This window comes from Papio anubis, chromosome 6 (genome assembly GCF_008728515.1).
Source record: "Papio anubis isolate 15944 chromosome 6, Panubis1.0, whole genome shotgun sequence".
Taxonomy (NCBI): domain Eukaryota; kingdom Metazoa; phylum Chordata; class Mammalia; order Primates; family Cercopithecidae; genus Papio; species Papio anubis.
In genome coordinates, this window is record NC_044981.1 from 33,275,132 (window position 1) to 33,292,399 (window position 17,268).

The 17,268-nt window shown below is 42.6% G+C and overlaps 1 protein-coding gene across 7 annotated transcripts in view; it reads left to right on the plus strand.

Annotated features, from left to right (window-relative positions):
- The window catches only part of ANKS1A (ankyrin repeat and sterile alpha motif domain containing 1A), a 193,717-nt gene that overhangs the window by 66,650 nt on the left and 109,799 nt on the right, over window positions 1-17,268 (plus strand). For 3 of the 7 annotated variants that reach the window (XM_009204963.4, XM_009204964.4, XM_009204966.4), the window contains exons 2-4: window positions 8,283-8,363; window positions 11,646-11,802; window positions 14,225-14,287. In XM_009204963.4, coding sequence (XP_009203227.1) covers window positions 8,283-8,363; window positions 11,646-11,802; window positions 14,225-14,287 — 301 coding nt within the window. The remainder of the gene's footprint in view (window positions 1-8,282; window positions 8,364-11,645; window positions 11,803-14,224; window positions 14,288-17,268) is intronic. The other 4 variants (XM_003897484.4, XM_009204965.4, XM_009204967.4 and 1 more) reach the window with 2 other exon arrangements.

Sequence of the window (17,268 nt, forward strand, 5' to 3'; positions counted from 1 at the left end):
GAATGTCACACACTGTGTAGTATTGTCATTTGTTTACTGGTCTGACTTCCTCACTGAACTCAAGGGTAGGGACTGTCCAGCACTGTGGCATCAACATTTATTGGATGGAACTGGATTGGACAGTCTTCTGGCCCATTGAGATACCATTACTTGTCTGTGTAAAGTAAGCAATAAAGTAGCTGGGCCACCACATGAATCATGTTTACTGCCAGCTAAGAGCCACTTAGGGTATCATTTGGTCCAGAAATCTGACCTCACACACACAAAAGTGGCCTGGGCACTTTGGTTCTAACTTATGGTTCTTCTGTCTCTGTGTTTTATGTACAGACATCTCAGATGCAGTGTTCTTGTATGTCCCATCAAGAGATTTTTGCCATTCTTAATGGATATAAATGGACTAGGTTTGTTATACTGCATAGAGACCATGTCACACTGGGGTAGTGTTGGTTCAGGGTTGGCAAGAATCTGATCTGGCAAGAGGGAGTGAGCAGGCTGCTGAAAACTGAATGTTAGAAGTTGCACCCTGGTGGCCCTGGGGCAGTTCCTTACATAGTGCTCTGTTCTTGGAAACATGAGGGATTTCCCTAAAGGACTTATAATATATGGTATGAATGAGCAGGATAAAGAATTCACTGCGGCTCAGGATCAGATAGGATAAATGTGGTGGAAGGTGCAGTGGATGATCTGGAAGATCTGAGACGGGTGAAATTAATATCAGCCAGTGTAATCAGGAAAGGTGTTGAGGATGAGGGGACATTTGAGTTGGGCCACTTTCTGTACTCGACAGAATAAATATCCCATTTATCTTGTTTTTGCGATTCTTACTTGATTTCACAGAGTCTTTAAGCAATTTTACCTCAAGCTTTCGCTTGAGTGTTGCTGGGTCTGAAGAGTGGTAAGTAAATTTAGCTATGAGTGTTGATGGATTTTTGAAATCAGGTAGGAGGAACCCTGATTCTCTGTTAAGAGATTTGGTTTCTGATCACCTCAGTTTAGACTTTAGAGCCTGCGCCTCCCGTTGGTTTGAAAGTGCTCCCCTTTCCTTCAAGCGTGGACTTTACGTCCTCCTCCGTTTTCTGCCCCGGGCAGTGAGCACTAATAGGTGCTCAGCGGATGCCTGTGGAACTGAACTCTCCTCGGTGTCCTTTGTAACGTCCTCTGGCATCTCTGTGGGCAGAGCTCCCTGCTACTCCCCTCTCCAGCCACATGTCAGGCACGCTCCTTCCCAGGGCTCCTGTGTTTGATGTTACTCTGCCTGTCTACCTCAGACACCCTCACGGCTCTTTACTTTCTTCAGATCTCTTCTCAAAGGTCACCTTCTTAGAGAGGTCTTTCCTGATGATCTTATCTCAAATATCACTCATTTCCTTTTTATCCCCTTCCTTTGCTGCCTCTGCTTCCTTTGCTCACTTTTGGGCCTTATCACCACATAGGCGTCATAGGATCTATTTGTTTGTTTATTCACTCACTCACTCCCTCCTCCTAGAAATCAAGCTCCATGAGGGCAGAGACTTTGTCTTTTAACATCTGCATCTCCAGCCCCTAGAAGGCGCACTTCACATGTCTGTTGAATACATGCGTGAGTAGCTCCACAAACAGGACCTCATTTGGCACCTTCACCAAATAGAGTGGGCTGTTTCTATTCATCAAAACCTCCAAATCCAGCACAGTGCCCAGCATGTCTACACATACAGTCAGTTTTTAAAGGAATGGAGAGAGGCCTTTGAGGGGGGATTCAAAAGCCACAGGGCCTCACCAGTCATATTCTTCCGTGCCCTCCGCAGTGCTTTAGATGCCATTCCAAAACGTAGGTGCCACCGAGGCGCATAGGGCAAGGCTTGCTGTGTTTCAGCATCATGTGAAAGCAGGTAAGCTTTTTTTGACATGCTAGGCCTCTCAATACTATTATACTTGCTCAAGCTTCTAGAAGTTTCCATGAATGATTTAAGTCCTGGGGAGCCCATCACAGTAGACTTTACAAATGCAGAGACAGTGCCGTGGAGAATCAAGTGAATTGTCCAAGATCAAAAAACGTGACAAGTGGCGGAGGCGAGTTTTGAAGTCAGATCGGCTAACCGCAGAGCCCACGCTCCTAACCTAGGTTCCATAGCTTCATCACGCAGGCTTGCTGTGACTGCTCCAGGACCTATTAAGATCAGTCTGAGCGTTTGTCCTGCAAGTCAAGAGCAGCTATTGCATTTCTGCACAATCTCTACAGGTTAAACTTTGCTTAGGAATCTCCTCGGCTGTGGTTAAAGTTGTTTTCCCTGGTTCCTGGTGCATTATATGCTGCTTTTGTTTGTCGGTGAGTAGTCCTCTGGTGCTTACAGTTTTAGAAAACCTAATAGGACAGCCGTGATAGGGAGGAAGACCTAGATTGTAAATAACTCTTTTCTTGAGCTGCCAAAAAGGAAGAAACTTGGGTGGAGGGGGATGTTACTACCATCCTGTCTGAAGCTGAAATTCCAAACAAGGAGATTATAGTTCTCTATTTTCATTTAGATTTTGTTTAATATGTTCCCCAGTCCCCAAAACTTCTAGATGGGCTTTTGAAGGAGAAGGTAGAGAAAAAGAAGGAAAAAAGACCTCTGTGGTTGGAAAGGTTGCAGCTTTTTGCAGTGAAGTCACTATCTTTTTTCCTTTTCTGATTGTTTTGAGGAAGTTTTAGTGCTGACGTAGGATGTCCAAACTTCATCACCTTTAAACCAGTCATGGAGGCAAAAGTTAGAAAATGATGAGAGGCTTGCTTGATCCTGCCTTTTTGTTAAAATCAAAGGCAGTTTAAATCTTAGTTTCAGGGTTCCTTGGGGACATGGACTGAGAGGGCTGAGATAGTTGAGTTCTAATAGAACTAAATTAGTAGCTGATAGGCCCGCACTCTCAGCCACTTTAACCGGCCTTAGTATTTCCTTTCTCAGCTCCTCTTAGTTATTCTAGTCACCTTGCTGCTGAATTATGTCCACTACATATTCGCTTCACGTTGTCGTTCCAGTTAGATCAGACAGTCCTTGTTTGGCCAAATGCCATGAGCTCCATCAAAGAGAGTTTTTGATCTGCCACTGATTTGGCATGTGATTTGGGGCAAATAATTTGTTTTTAGCTTCTTAGTGTCACCTGTACTGTAATGATGATATTTCCTCTTGTGTGGCAATCTGAAAATAAGTGTGACAACTGCACCTCACAGATTTTCCAGATCCACGTCACTTGCCATCACCCTGATCCATTGTCAGGCATAGTCATATATTTTTTGGTTTGGAAAATGAGATCATTGTACAAATGTGTTAGAGATTTAATTGCATTTAGCTCCTTGTTTAGAAAGTGCTGTAGAAGTTCAGGCTTAGTGGAGGGTGGCGTATCACGATGTCCCTCAGGCTCCTCACCTTGTCTTTACCATCCTTAGTTGACAATGAACAAATAGCCTAGATATCAAAATACATGTAACTTGCTTTGTAAAAATTTATTTTTAATTGACAAAGACTTTATATATTTGTTGTATACATTATGATGTTTTAAAATAGCTATAAATTATAGAGTGGCTAAATTGAGCTAATTAACCTATGTATTACCTCACATATCATTTTTATGGTGAGAACACTTGAAAACCAACTCTCGGCCAGGCGCAGTGGCTCATGCCTATAATCCCAACACTTTGGGAGGCCAAGGCAGGTCAATCACTAGGTCAGGAGATCAAGACCATCCTGGCTAACATGGTGAAACCCCATCTCTACTAAAAATACAAAAAAAATTAGCCAGGCATGGTGGCATACACCTATAGTCCCAGCTACTCAGGAGGCTGAGGCAGAAGAATCGCTTGAACCTGGGAGGCGGACGTTGCAGTGAGCCAAGATTCCACCATTGCACTCCAGCCTGGGTGACAGAGCGAGACTCTGTCTCAAAAACAAAACAAAACAAAACAAACCAACAAAAAACACCAACTCTCTTAGTGCTTTTTTTTTTTTTTTTTTTTGATATGGGGTCTCACTCTGTCACCCAGGTTGGAGCACAATGGCATGATCTCGGCTCACTGCAACCTCTGCCTCCTGGGTTCAACCAATTCTCCTGCCTCAGCCTCCCGAGTAGCTGGGATTACAGGCATGCACTACCACACCCGCCTAGTTTTTGTATTTTTAGTAGAGACGGGGTTTCGCCATGTTGGCCAGGCTGGTCTCGAACTCCTGACCGCAGGTGATCCGCCTGCCTTGGCCTCCCAAAGTGCTGGGATTACAGGCATGAGCCACCACACCCGGCTGCAATTTTTAAGATTATAATACATTGTTATTAAGTATAATTGCCTTATTGTGCAGTAGATCTCTTGAATTTATCCCTCCTGACTGAAATTTTGTTCCTTTGGCCAACATCTCCCCAACATCGCCCCCTCCAGCTCCTAGTAACCACCGTTCTACTCTCTGCTTCTGTGAGTTCAACATTTTTAGATTCCATATGTAAGTGAAATTATACAGTATTTGTCTTTTTGTGCCTGGCTTATTTTATTACCATAATGTCCTCTAGGTTGATGAATGTTATTACAAATGACAGGATATTCCTTCCTTTCCTAAGGAAAATATGCCATTGTTTATATATACCTCCTCTTCTTATTCATTTGTCCATTGATGGACAGGTAGATTGGTTCCATATCTCAGCTACTGGGAGTAATCCTGCAATGAGCATGGAAGTGCGGACATTTCTTCCAGGTACTGATTTTACTCCCTCTGGATATACCCAGTAGTACAATTGCTGGTTCATATGGTAGTTTTAGTTTTAACTTTCTGAGGAACTTCGTACTGTTTTCTATAAATGGCTGTACTAATTTTTGTTTTTACCAACAGTGTACAAGGGTGCTCTTTTCTCTACATCCTTGCTAACATTTAGCTTTTGTCTTTTTGGTAATAGCCATTCTAATAGGCATGAGGTGATATATCATTTTGGTTGTAATTTGCATTTCTGTAATGACTAGTGGTTTGAGCATTTTTTCATATGCCTATTGGCCATTTGTGTGTCTTCTTCTGAGAAATGTCTTTTCAGATCTTTTGCCCAATGTTTCAGTCAGGTTATTTGCTTTCTTGCTATTGAGTTGTTCTCAGTTCTTTGTATGTTTTGGATATTAACCTTCTTAGCAGATGTATGGTTTGCAAATATTTCCTCCTATTCCATAGGTGGTCTTTTTACTCTGCTGGCGGTTTCCTTTGCTGTACAGAAGCCCACTTTTCCTACTTAAAATGTATCTTAAGATTGTAAACCTAATATCTACATGCTCATTAAAGTGGCTTGTCACCCATATACAGCTGTGTTTTATTAACATTTTGACTTTTTTTTCTTCTTTTCCTCATGCACAGATGATTCCCCTGTTTCTTTTACAATATTATTATTATAAAAGCACTATGTGAATAGATTCTCACTGTAAGTGTTTTAAACTGTGGTAGAATACAGAGCGCAATAGGAAAGTCTCTCTCCATCATCTGCAGTGCTCCCTAACACACAGATTTCCTTCCCCAGAGGTGAGCACAGTCAGCATTTGGTGAGTGCTCTTCTAGTCACCATCCATTTACAGCGGTGTGTATTATACAATGACTTCTTCTGTCGCTTTCTTGTAGCACGGTATGTCTTGGGAAATCTTTCCATGTCAGGACTTAAAGGTTCAATTTGTTTTCTTTCCTTTGTTATTACTGTTGTTGTTGATGGTTATGTATTATTTTATTTTATGAGTATACCTAATATTTTACTGCTTGCCTATGGATAGACATTAAGTTTTTAGTTTTTAACTCTTACAATGAAGCAATCCTGTACCAGCATGTGTCTTTGTGCACATACATAAGTATCTCTGTTGGGTAGTTGCCTGTAAGTGGAATTGCTGCCTCAAAGTGAATGCTATTTTTGGTTTTGATCAATGGTGCCAAATTATCTTCCCAAAGGAATTTACCAGTTTAAACTTTACCAGTGGTGTTTAAGATTGCTTGTTTTCCTAATCTTTAGAAACACTTGATGATGTCATTATGTTCATTTTTGTCAATGAATGTTTTAATTTGCATTCTTCTAGATTGTGTCTCTGTAGATCTGACCTTGTCTACTTTCTGCCTTTTAGTAATTCCTCAACATTGCCGGTTACTTGATGGTATCTTTTAAAAATTTTCTTGGTGTGAATCTGTCTATAGCTATCTGTGTAGGGTGGGATATCTTTTCTGTCACTTCGGAGAACTTTAGGCAGGGGGTAGAGTAAACTTGTGCACTTAATCTACTATCCTGATAAATTTCATCCTTTCTGAGCTATGACTATAATATTTACAATTTTGTTTCTTTTTTCTCAACATTATGATCTTTTTTCTTATTACATAGCAGTATAACTGGCATATGATATTCTACTCTGTACTGTAGTTACAATAATTTGTCTATTGATGCCTATTGCTAAAATTTTACTTTATTATTTATTTATTTTGAGATCAAGTCTCACTTTGTTGCCTAGGCTGGAGTGCAGTGGCACAATCTTGGCTCACTGTAATCTCCACATTCTGGGTTCAAGCAATTCTCCTGCTTCAGCCTCCTGAGTAGCTAGGACTACAGGTGCGCACCACCATGCCCGGCTAATTTTTGTATTTTTTAGTAGAGATGGGTTTCACTGTGTTGGTCAGGCTGATCTCAAACTCCTGACTTCAGGTGATCCACCCGCCTTGGCCTCCCAAAGTGCTGGGATTACAGGTGTGAGCCACCGTATCCGGCCAAAATTTTATAAATAATATTGCTTCCAACACTGAGCATACAGGCTCTGGGCTCAGATGGTTTTACTGGTAATTCTTTGTAATTTTAGTGCTCTGTCATTGTCTTTTTTTTTTTTTTAGACAGAGTTTCTCTCTCTCAGGCTGGAGTGCAGTGGTGTGATCTTGGCTCACTGCAACCTCCAACACCGGATTCAAGCAATTCTCCTGCCTCAGCCTCCCGAGTAGCTGGGATTACAGGAGCACGCCACCATGCCCAGCTAATTTTTGTATTTTTAGTAGAGACAGGGTTTCACCATGTTGGGCAGGCTCGTGTCAAATTCCTGGCCTCAACTGATACCCGCCTCAGCTTCCCAAAGTGCTGGGATTATAGGCGTGAGCCACCACACCTGGCCTGTCATTGATTCTTCAATATGGAAATGAGTAGACAGCTGCCCAGCTGACCTGTGACCTAAACCTAACACTGATGCCATCCAGTAACAATAGCACAAAAGCAAGAACTTTAAACCAGCCTCAATTACGAATATAGATTCTAAGTAATCTACTCTCAAATAGATGCTCTCAAGTAGAATTATAATGGAAATGGCCAATTAAGTTTACTCCAAGAATGGCTTAATATTAAGAAACCTATTGATAACAACATATTAGGTTGTTAAATGTGAAAAACTATTATCTCCATATATGCAGAAAATACATTTAACCAACTATCTCTAATAACACTCTTTGGAAAAAAAATAGGATACTTCTTTTACAAGTTGCAGAGTATCTACCTCAAACCATTGGAGGCATTTTTATTAGAAGCAGGAACAAAACAAGTTTGCCCTCTGCTACTTGATATTCTTTTAGAAGCTCTAGCCAATGCAGTAAGGTTTGCAGAAACAGAAATAAGAACTAAGGCTTTTAGGATTATTTGATATTATTTTAGAAGCTCTGGTCAATGCAGTAAGGCCAATGCAGAAACAGAAATAAGAACTAAGGCTTTGAGGATTAAGTAAGGTAACATTTCAACTTCCCTCCTATGGTGTTTTTAAGTCAGATAAGACCCTGTGATTATAGATTCTGTTTTTTGTTTTTTTTTTTTAATTACTAATAAGACATATTTACAAAAGAAAGGCAAAATTGTCTCTTTCATCTTAAGACACATCTCCTGGTGCTTTTTTGATCTTGGTCCTTGCTCGGTGACTCATCTTGATTATCTGATCTGTGTTGAGGTCTCTCTCAAACCTTCAGTCACCAGCACAGGAGTGGGTGTTCAATACCTGTTCTGTCTTTGATGACCTTTCAATGAGCTGTTTTTGCAATCATGGGAGTACTAGAAGAACAGACTCTTAAGCGATGACACTGTTGTCTTGACACTTGACTATGTTTAGCAAACCATTGAAGTGTACCCTCAGTGCTATGCATCTCTGCAGTGTATAGCTGCTGTACATTATCAGGGGTCATTCGGAAGTAACTGGTCTGGTTGAACACCACACAGAAATCTTTACTAATTAGCTAGCTATCTCTAACTTTGGTTTGCGACTCCAGTCTGTGAAATCTATGTCTCTCTCTCTCTCTTTTTTTTTTCCCTGATAGCATGTGGAGAGGGCCAAATGTGAACTGTGTTGACAGCACTGGCTACACACCCCTGCACCATGCTGCTTTGAATGGCCATAAGTAAGTATCAATGTACTGCATCCCTGCCCTCACCCTACAGAACCCAGGCCTTCACGTTACCTTTTCATTTTCTAGAAAAGTTTGCTGGCTGGGCTTAGTGGCTCATGCCTGTAATCCCAGCACTTTGGGAGGCCGAGGTGGGAGGATCACATGAAACTGAGCTTGAGAGCAGCCTGGGCAACAAAGCAAGCCTCCATCTCCACACACACAAAAAATTTTTTAAATTAACCAGGCGTGGTAGCGTGCCTGAAGTCCTAGCTACTCAGGAGGCTAAGGCAGGAGGATTACTTAAGCCCAGGAGTTTGAGGCTGCAGAGAGCTATGATTGTGCCATTGCATTCCAGCCTGGGTGACAGAACAACCCTATCTGTAAAAAACGAAAACAAAACAAAGGTTTGCTAAGCGGTGGCACTGAAAAACAGAGAAAAACAAACCTAAGTTCAGTTCATTCAGGATTTCTGTGTCTTTCTTTCATGTGTTATTTAAACATCCTTCCCCACCCCATCTACCAAAAAATCTTTAGCCAAGAGTTAAGTTTTACCTTTACTTCTGCTTGTTCTTTTCCCCTCTGGAATATTCCAGTGCTACGTAATGTTCTAGGTATGATGATCACATCTGGGGCAGCCAGAACATAAAGGGGCTGGAATCTATTAGGTACTAACTGCTCGATAAACTGAAAATAGACTGAGTGGTCATGAGAAAGCTGTCTTCGGTTTCAATAGTTATTTATTTACTCTCTCTTCTTGCCTGCCATTCTTTCCTCATAAAATTAGCCCTGTACACAAGAACCCTTTTTAAGGGGAAAAAATACATTAAATGGCCTATGTAGTTCTCCCGAGTATAGAGAAGTTATTAGGAACTGGGTGGGATTTGTGTGCAACGTTCTCTGGAGAAGGCATGGTTTGGGGAGAATTTGAGAGAGAAGGCAGAGGCTTAAGTGATGGGGCACTGCCCTTCAGATTGCTCAGCAAAGGGGCAGGCATTGTCAGGGCGCACAGTGAGTGGTTTTGCCAGGATGTCAAAGAATGTAAACCAGAGTGTAACAAAATAGAAGGTGTTAAAGGAAAACAAGTACTATAGGCAATAAGTAGCAGCAGTGTAGTTTTTTTGTTTTTGTTTTTTTTTGAGATGGAGTTTCATTCTTGTTGCCCAGGCTGGAGTGCAGTGGCACAATCTCGGCTCACTGCAACCCCCACCTCCTGGGTTCAAGCAGTTCTCCTGCCTCAGCCTTCTAAGTAACTGGGATTGCAGGCACCTGCCACCACACGCGGCTAATTTTTGTATTTTTAGTAGAGACGGGGTTTCACCACGTTGGTCAGGCTGGTCTCAAACTCCTGATCTCAGGTGATCTGCCCGCCTCGGCCTCCCAAAGTGCTGGGATTACAGGCATGAGTCACGGCGCCCGGCCACCAGTGTAGTTTTTATGAGGAGGGATTATTGGAATCATTTTAGATTTTGCTGAGCAAGGAGCTCCAGAGCCCTCACCCCCTTAGAGTATTTTGTGTCACTTGTCCAATATTTGACCCACCCTAATTGACTCCAACATACCAGAAAGAGGCAATGGTTGTTTCCTTCAGCATTAAACATTTCTAAAGTACACTGAATATAATCGTTAAGTCTTTTCTGTAGCCATCTTAGATATAGCTAAAAAGAAATCTATAGAGAACACTGTTCCCATATATCTGAATATATCTGAATTAAAGTGAATCTTGAACTTAAATGGCTATAGTTTGCTAGCCAAATTCATTTCCAGATGCTGTTTCTATTTACAGTGGGGATTTTCTTTGACCTCACATTCATAGGGATAATTATATACTGGTATCTGTTTAATTAGTGCTGTCACCAGGAAAAAAGCAAGTTCCTCTTTCTGGGGATATCAAATGATAACATATGTATCTGGCTTGCTTTTGCCGTAACCTTTTATTGATTGATTGATTGATTGATTTTGAGAGAGAGTCTCGCTCTGTCGCCCAGGCTGTAGTGCAATGGCGCAGTCTCAGCTCACTGCAACCTCTGCCTCCCGGGTTCAAGCAATTCTCCCTGCCTCAGCCTCCCAAGTAGCTGGGATTACAGGCACCCACCACCACGCCCGGCTAATTTTTGTATTTTTGGTGGAAACAGGGTTTTGCCATGTTGGCCAGGCTGGTCTTGAATTCCTGACCTCAGGTGATCCACCCACCTCGGCTTCCCAAAGTGCTGGGATTACAGGCGTGAGCCACTCCGCCCAGACTGCAATAACTTTTATTCTGCTTGACCTCTCTGCTTTCAGCGCCTACATCACTACATGCTCTGAATACTGTGATGAATAATTATATTTGTCTTGTATGATTACTTTTATGTAAATTCAACACCTGAATGATGTTTAAACATCATAAACAAGGAAACAGGTTTGGACAAAGAGTCCAAACATTTTCTTTTTTTTTTGTGTGTGATAGAGTCTCGCTCTGTCACCCAGGCTAGAGTGCAACGGCACTATCTCGGCTCACTGCAGCCTCCGCCTCCCAGGTTCAAGTGATTCTCCTGCCAAAGCTTCCCGAGTAGATGAGACTACAGGCGCCTACCACTGTGCCCGGCTAATTTTTGTATTTTTAGTAGAGACGGGGTTTCACCATCTTGGCCAGGCTGCTCTCGAATCCGCCCGCCTCAACCTCCCAAAGTGCTGAGATTAGAGGCTTGAGCCACCGTACCCGGCCCAGACATTTTCAAAGTAGTAGAAAATAGATTACTGGGCCGGGTGCGGTGGCTCAAGCCTGTAATCCCAGCACTTTGGGAGGCCGAGACGGGCGGATCACGAGGTCAGGAGATCCAGACCATCCTGGCTAACCCGGTGAAACCCCATCTCTACTAAAAAATACAAAAAACTAGCCGGGCGAGGTGGCGGGCGCCTGTAGTCCCAGCTACTCGGGAGGCTGAGGCAGGAGAATGGCGTAAACCCGGGAGGCGGAGCTTGCAGTGAGCCGAGATCTGGCCACTGCACTCCAGCCTGGGCGACAGAGCGAGACTCTGTCTAAAAAAAAAAAAAAAAAAAATAGATTACCAAGAAAGCCTAAACAGAGAGGTGATGAGTCAGTATAGCATGGCTCAAGGTGGTTCAGCTGCGTATCATCAGCTGTACAAGTAGCTCATGGAATAAAAGGAAAAGCCTGGGCGGTGAGGTCAGGTAGAGACGCAGGAGCCAAATGAGATTATCTGTGAAAAGGCTTTGTGCCATACAGGTGTAAAGAGCTGTTAGCTGGAAAGACTCCTGAGTTCTACCAACTCATGATTGATTTTTACCTTCTAGGGATGTGGTCGAGGTTCTTCTGAGGAACGATGCGCTGACCAACGTGGCTGACTCGAAAGGCTGCTACCCTCTGCATTTGGCAGCTTGGAAAGGAGATGCCCAGATAGTGCGGTTGCTCATCCATCAAGGGCCTTCACACACCAGAGTCAATGAACAGGTCGGAAGGAAGGGAGGCTTTCCTCCCTCCATTCAGCTGTAGCCAGATGTGGCAACCCCGTCACCATCTTAGCCCCACAATTCAAATCTCAGAGAACCAGCTCTTCGTTTGTTTTGATAATCAGTTCCTTAGCATGGAACCACCTCTTCCATACCCTAAATGTGACTCCCCTCTTCCCAGTTGTACTCTTCTTAGTAGATCTTATACTGTGAGGATGTATTTTATATCCATTTGACTCATGCATATTTGCAATAGTACTAGAATAAAAAATGTATACACAGTCAGCCCTTTGTTTCCAGGACCTCCCCATAGATACCAAAATCCAAGGATGCTCAAGTCTCTTATGTAAAACGGCAAAGTAACATTAGCGCTCTCTGTCTGTGGGTTCCACATGTGCAGATTTACCAACCATGGATGGAAACCTGTGGATATGAACGGCCAACTGTATTCACTTTATGTGCAAAATTTGAAATAATGCAAACCCTACAAAATTGCATGGAGTCAGTTTCAAGCTAGTAGCTTAATTAACTGTAGGCCAGGTGTGGTGGCTCATGCCTGTAATCCCAGCACTTTGGAAAGCTGAGGCAGGAGAATTGCTTGAGGCCAGGAGGCCAGGAGTTTGAGACCAGCCTGAGCAACATAGTGAGGCACCCCCCATCTCCCCGACCCCATCTCTATAAAAAATTTTAAAAAAAGAAAAAAAAAAGGCTAGATGTGGTGGCACACACCTGTAGTCCCAGCTACTCAGGAGGCTGAGACGGGGGCGGGGGATCACTTAAGCCCAGGAGTTTGAGGGTGCAGTGAGCCATGATTATGCCACTGCACTGCAGCCTGGGTGACAGAGTGAGACCCTGTCTCAAAAATAAATTGTGTTTATGCCTTTGACATGGCAGTGTAACTTTCCCAGTGTTTGTCAGTACTGTGTAAACCATGCTGTTGTTTTACATATATCAGAACTTGCAGCAGTAGAAGTACTCATGCTAGTGCCAAAAAATGAACTCAGAAATCAAACACATGTGAGTGGAGGGCAGAGGTGATTCAGTGGAGTGAAGATCATTTCCATGATGTCCTCCAAATGAGCATGCTTTGAAAAAGCAGAGGTGATTCTTAGAAAATGAAAAAGGCTGGATTTGAGCAAAAATAACCTTATAATGGCCATGGATTTAATTACTCTGAGAATATACTTCCTCTTCTTTACATGTATATCTTTGGAAAAAATTGTACTTGGATTATGCAAGTTAAAACTTGCCTCTTACAAATACAACTCCCTGTTATTTGAGTTGGAGGTTGTGTGCCAGTTTGAGAGGAGACGGGCGTTCCTTACATGATAAGCCATTCTCCCCTTTCCACTCTCTGCTCTGAACTGAAGTGGATACTCTTCTCAGTTCCTTGAAGGAGGGAGATGTTGATGTTTCTCAGTAAGCTTAGGGACTGTTTTTCTAATGACTTTGCCGAGAGGGGGTTGTTAAATTACCTGTAGGATTAGATCAAGGTTTTCCCTCAAAAAATAGGAAATTATCCTGGCGAGTCCATCTGTCAGGAGACTCATGCAGTTCTTAGCTGTTTAGAGCATGACTTTGATTCTGAGAAGGGCAGCTTCATTCTGAGACACGAGAAAATTAATGTAGTGCTCCCAAATCTCTTGATTTGGAGATTGTGTGTATATAACTGTTAATCAGCCTTCCTTTCCCCTTTTGGGCTGTATTTTTTGGGTAGGTGAGCAACAGACATTTGAAATCATCAATGAGGATGTTTGTTTATAACATTTGGGAATGAAAAGTAGCTGTTTAGAATTACCTCTTTAGAATCTAAGTGCAATTTTACTCCTCCTAGCTAAAGTGGTCATGTCTCTTCTCTGGAGGAAATGCATAATGAAGTGTGCTTGTAACTAATATTCTTCAACGTTGGAAAGACTGGTCACCCATTAAAGTCCTTCTCATTTAAGAAATGTTCAGCAACCATTTCTAATCCTCTTTGCTCACTTTTGCCTTGAAACACAGCTGCTTGGATTTTTGAGCTACTTGAGTGTGCTGGCTTAACCTGCTCACAGCTGCCTCCTGCCTGGAGTATCAGTTGATAGGTGGGACCCCAGCCCAGTGCTTTGAGTATCTGGTAGGCAGGTGGGTGGGCAGGAGCTGGGCAAGATGTCTGCAGTGGCTTGAAGACTTTAATGGATCTAGCTAGTGGTTACAAGCACTATATGGTTTCATTTTAAAACCATTAATGTGGTTCCAGTAGGATGCTTAGATTAAAGGGGGGTAAGAGTAAGGTGCCCTGGAGGTTGTCTTTCTTATTAACTTCCCTTTGAGGCATCCAGAGGGCAGATTCAAGTTCTAGGGTTGGGTTCCCTCAGGGCTGTGTATTGCTTTGATATATTTCATCCATTTTGTCATCACTTTTTCTTTTCCTCTCCTTTTTGTAGAATGCTCTTGAGATCAAAGAACTCAAAAAGTACGGCCCCTTTGACCCTTATATCAATGCCAAGGTGTGTACTTTGCTGCCAGGAATTCTCTGCATCATTTCTCCAAGCTGTACCTCCTCTTTGGTCCTCTCCGCTTCTACTCTTGTCCACTCAGGCTCCTCCTCATCACGCTGACTGTTGTCTGCTTCAGCCCATCTGCTTTTGGCTTGTCTGGGAATGGGAAAATGCAGCTGCAGTGGGTTTTGACTTTATTTTTTAAACCCATACTAATTTGGGAAATGGTGGGTGGTTTTTTCTGGAATATTTGAAATGGCAGGAATGGGGAAATAAAAGGGACCATATTACATACTTAATTTACAATTTTGATTCTTAAAAATTTTTAAATGTAGTTAAGAGATGTCAAATTATCTTACTTTTTAAATAAGCATAGAAAAGGTGATTCAGTTGTACTTCCTGGAATTAAAAAAATATTTTTAGCCTACTTTCTATTTGTCTTTTGAAATGGAATCTGATTTTCAGGTTTCAATAGCTAATGGTGGAGATGTGGAGGAAAGGACAAGCATGATCCATTTTATTCCTTTAAAAGCGGTTGCATGCCTCTCTCTGATTTCCTGGAGTTTGTGCATCTCTGCCTGATGCTTTAAAACCACACCCAGTATCTCCAGCCATTCGCTTCTCTCTGCTTGATCACGCTTGACCCAGGAAGGGTTCTGAAATAGGAAACGATGTTGCAGGACCAAGGTGGGCACCTGCCTTAGTCTCCCTCCCCATGAGGCTGGGACAAAGCGTAGTTTGATGTGCCTGGTGATGAACAGGCCAGCCCTGTCTGCCCCTCAGCCTTTACCACATCTGAGCAGCAGAGCTTGTTCATTGGGTGATGGTGTTAGCCTCTTTCCTTGGTGCTCTCACCCGCTGGTTTTGGTCAGAGATTTTATTCAGATGAAGTTTGCTTTTTGGCAACAGTCTGGAGTGTGCTCGAGACACTGCATTATCCACATTAGCTACCTTTTACTTGCTCTGGAAACAGCTGCCTTGGGGAAGAGAAACATAAGGTTCTTCTGTATGTTTCCAAACAAGGCAGATATTTCATGCTTTTGAGAAATAGTGATTTAGCAAAGGAAGCCCCCTATGGGCTGGACCTGGGATGGCCCTGTGAGAGATTTTGTTCAGCTGTTGGGTCTTAATGGTAGAGAAGCAATTTGACCTTAGGTAGTGGAGCACATCAGCTTTGTTTTGGCTTACTCTTTCTTACCTCCTTCCCCTTCCCTTCCCTTTCCTTTTCCTTTCCTTTCTTTCTTTCATTTTAGAAAGGGTCTCCCTCTGTTGCCCAGGCTGAAGTGCAGTGATTGGCCTGCTCTCTGTATTCTGTTTTCAAGTCTTCAGAATAGGAAGATACTCTTAGTTTTTTTGTTTTTTGTTTTGGAAGTATAGTAGTAGAGTGGAAAACTCATAAATCATAGGCTTTCATGTAGACCAGAATTTAAGTTCTGGGATGCGACTTATTAGTTTTGTTGACTTGAGCAAGTTGCTTAATTTCTCTGAACCTGTTTCCTCTTTTGTAAAATGTGGCACTACCATCTACCTTGCTGGATTGTTTTGGAGTTTAAGATAACATATATAAAGTAAAAATATCTAGTAACTAGTAATATTTGAGATGCTAATTTTTTAAAGTGTATATAATGTATTTCTGCAAAGGCATTTTTGGAATCTGTTTTTGTTACTAGTAGATGACACTTAATGAAACATTATTCAGTTAGTCTATTCAGAGTTTTCTTTTATGGGGAGGAAACTTGAAGTGATTGTTTTCCCAACAGTGGTTAGTGTAGTGAGCTTGTAAAGCTTTGATAAAGGGTAAGACTTTGGTTCTTGAAAGTACATTTTCCTATCCTTTAATTTTGCACATATAAAATAAAATTAGTTTAAATGTAGTAAGAACATACTTCTTTCTTTGGAAATAATTCCCTTTGCCTCTACCCTGAAAGGCCAATTGTTGCAAACCACATTAAGAGTAAAGCTGAGGCCAGATGCTGCGATTACAGCTGTAATCCCAGCACTTTGGGAGGCTGAGGCTGGTGGATCACCAGAGGTCAGGGGTTCAAGACCAGCCTGGCCAACATGGTGAAACCCTGTCTCCACTAAAAATACAAAAATTAACTGCATGTGGTGGCGTGTGCCTATAATCCCAGCTACTTGGGAGGCTGAGGCAGGAGAATCACTTGAACCCAGGAGGCAGAGGTTGCAGTGAGCCGAGATCGTGCCACTACACTCCAGCCTGGGCGACAGGCTCAAAAAAAAAAAAAAAAAAGTAAAGGTGGCCAGTGTAGTGGCTCACACTTGTAATCCCAGAATTTGGGAGGCCGAGGCTGAAGATTGCTTGAGCCCAGGAATGTGGGACCAACCTGGACAACATAATGAGATCCCATCTCTAGAAAAAATAAAAAATTAACCAGGCATAGTGGATAGTGCTACATGCCTGTATCCCAAATTCTCGGGAGGCTGAGGTGGGAGGATCATTTGAGCCCAGGAGGTCGAGGCTGCAGTGAGCAGTGATCACTGTCGCCTGGGCAACAGAGTGAGACCCTGTCTCAAAAAAAAAAATAATAATAATAATAAGAGAGAGAGAGAGACAGAGAGGTAAGCTGTTTGGGTTGTGCTGAGAATGCAAACCCGTCTTGAGCTGATTCAAATCTAACCTCCCTTGACCAGGCATGGTGACTCACCCCTGTAACCCCAGCACTTTGGGAGGCTGAGGCCGGTGAATTACTTGAGGTCAGGAGTTCGAGACCAGCCTAGCCAACGTGGTGAAACCCCGTGACTACTAAAAATATAAAAATTAGCCAGGCGTGGTGGCACATGCCTATAATCAGGAGACTGAGGCAGGAGAATGACTTGAACCCGGGAAGCAGAAGTTGCAGTGAGCCAAGGTTACGCCACTGCACTCCAGCCTGGATGACAGAGAAGACTCCATCTAAAAAAAAAAAAAAACCAAAAACTGATCTCCCTAGGTTTTGTCCTGATTCAGTGGATTTTTATAGATCTGGCTT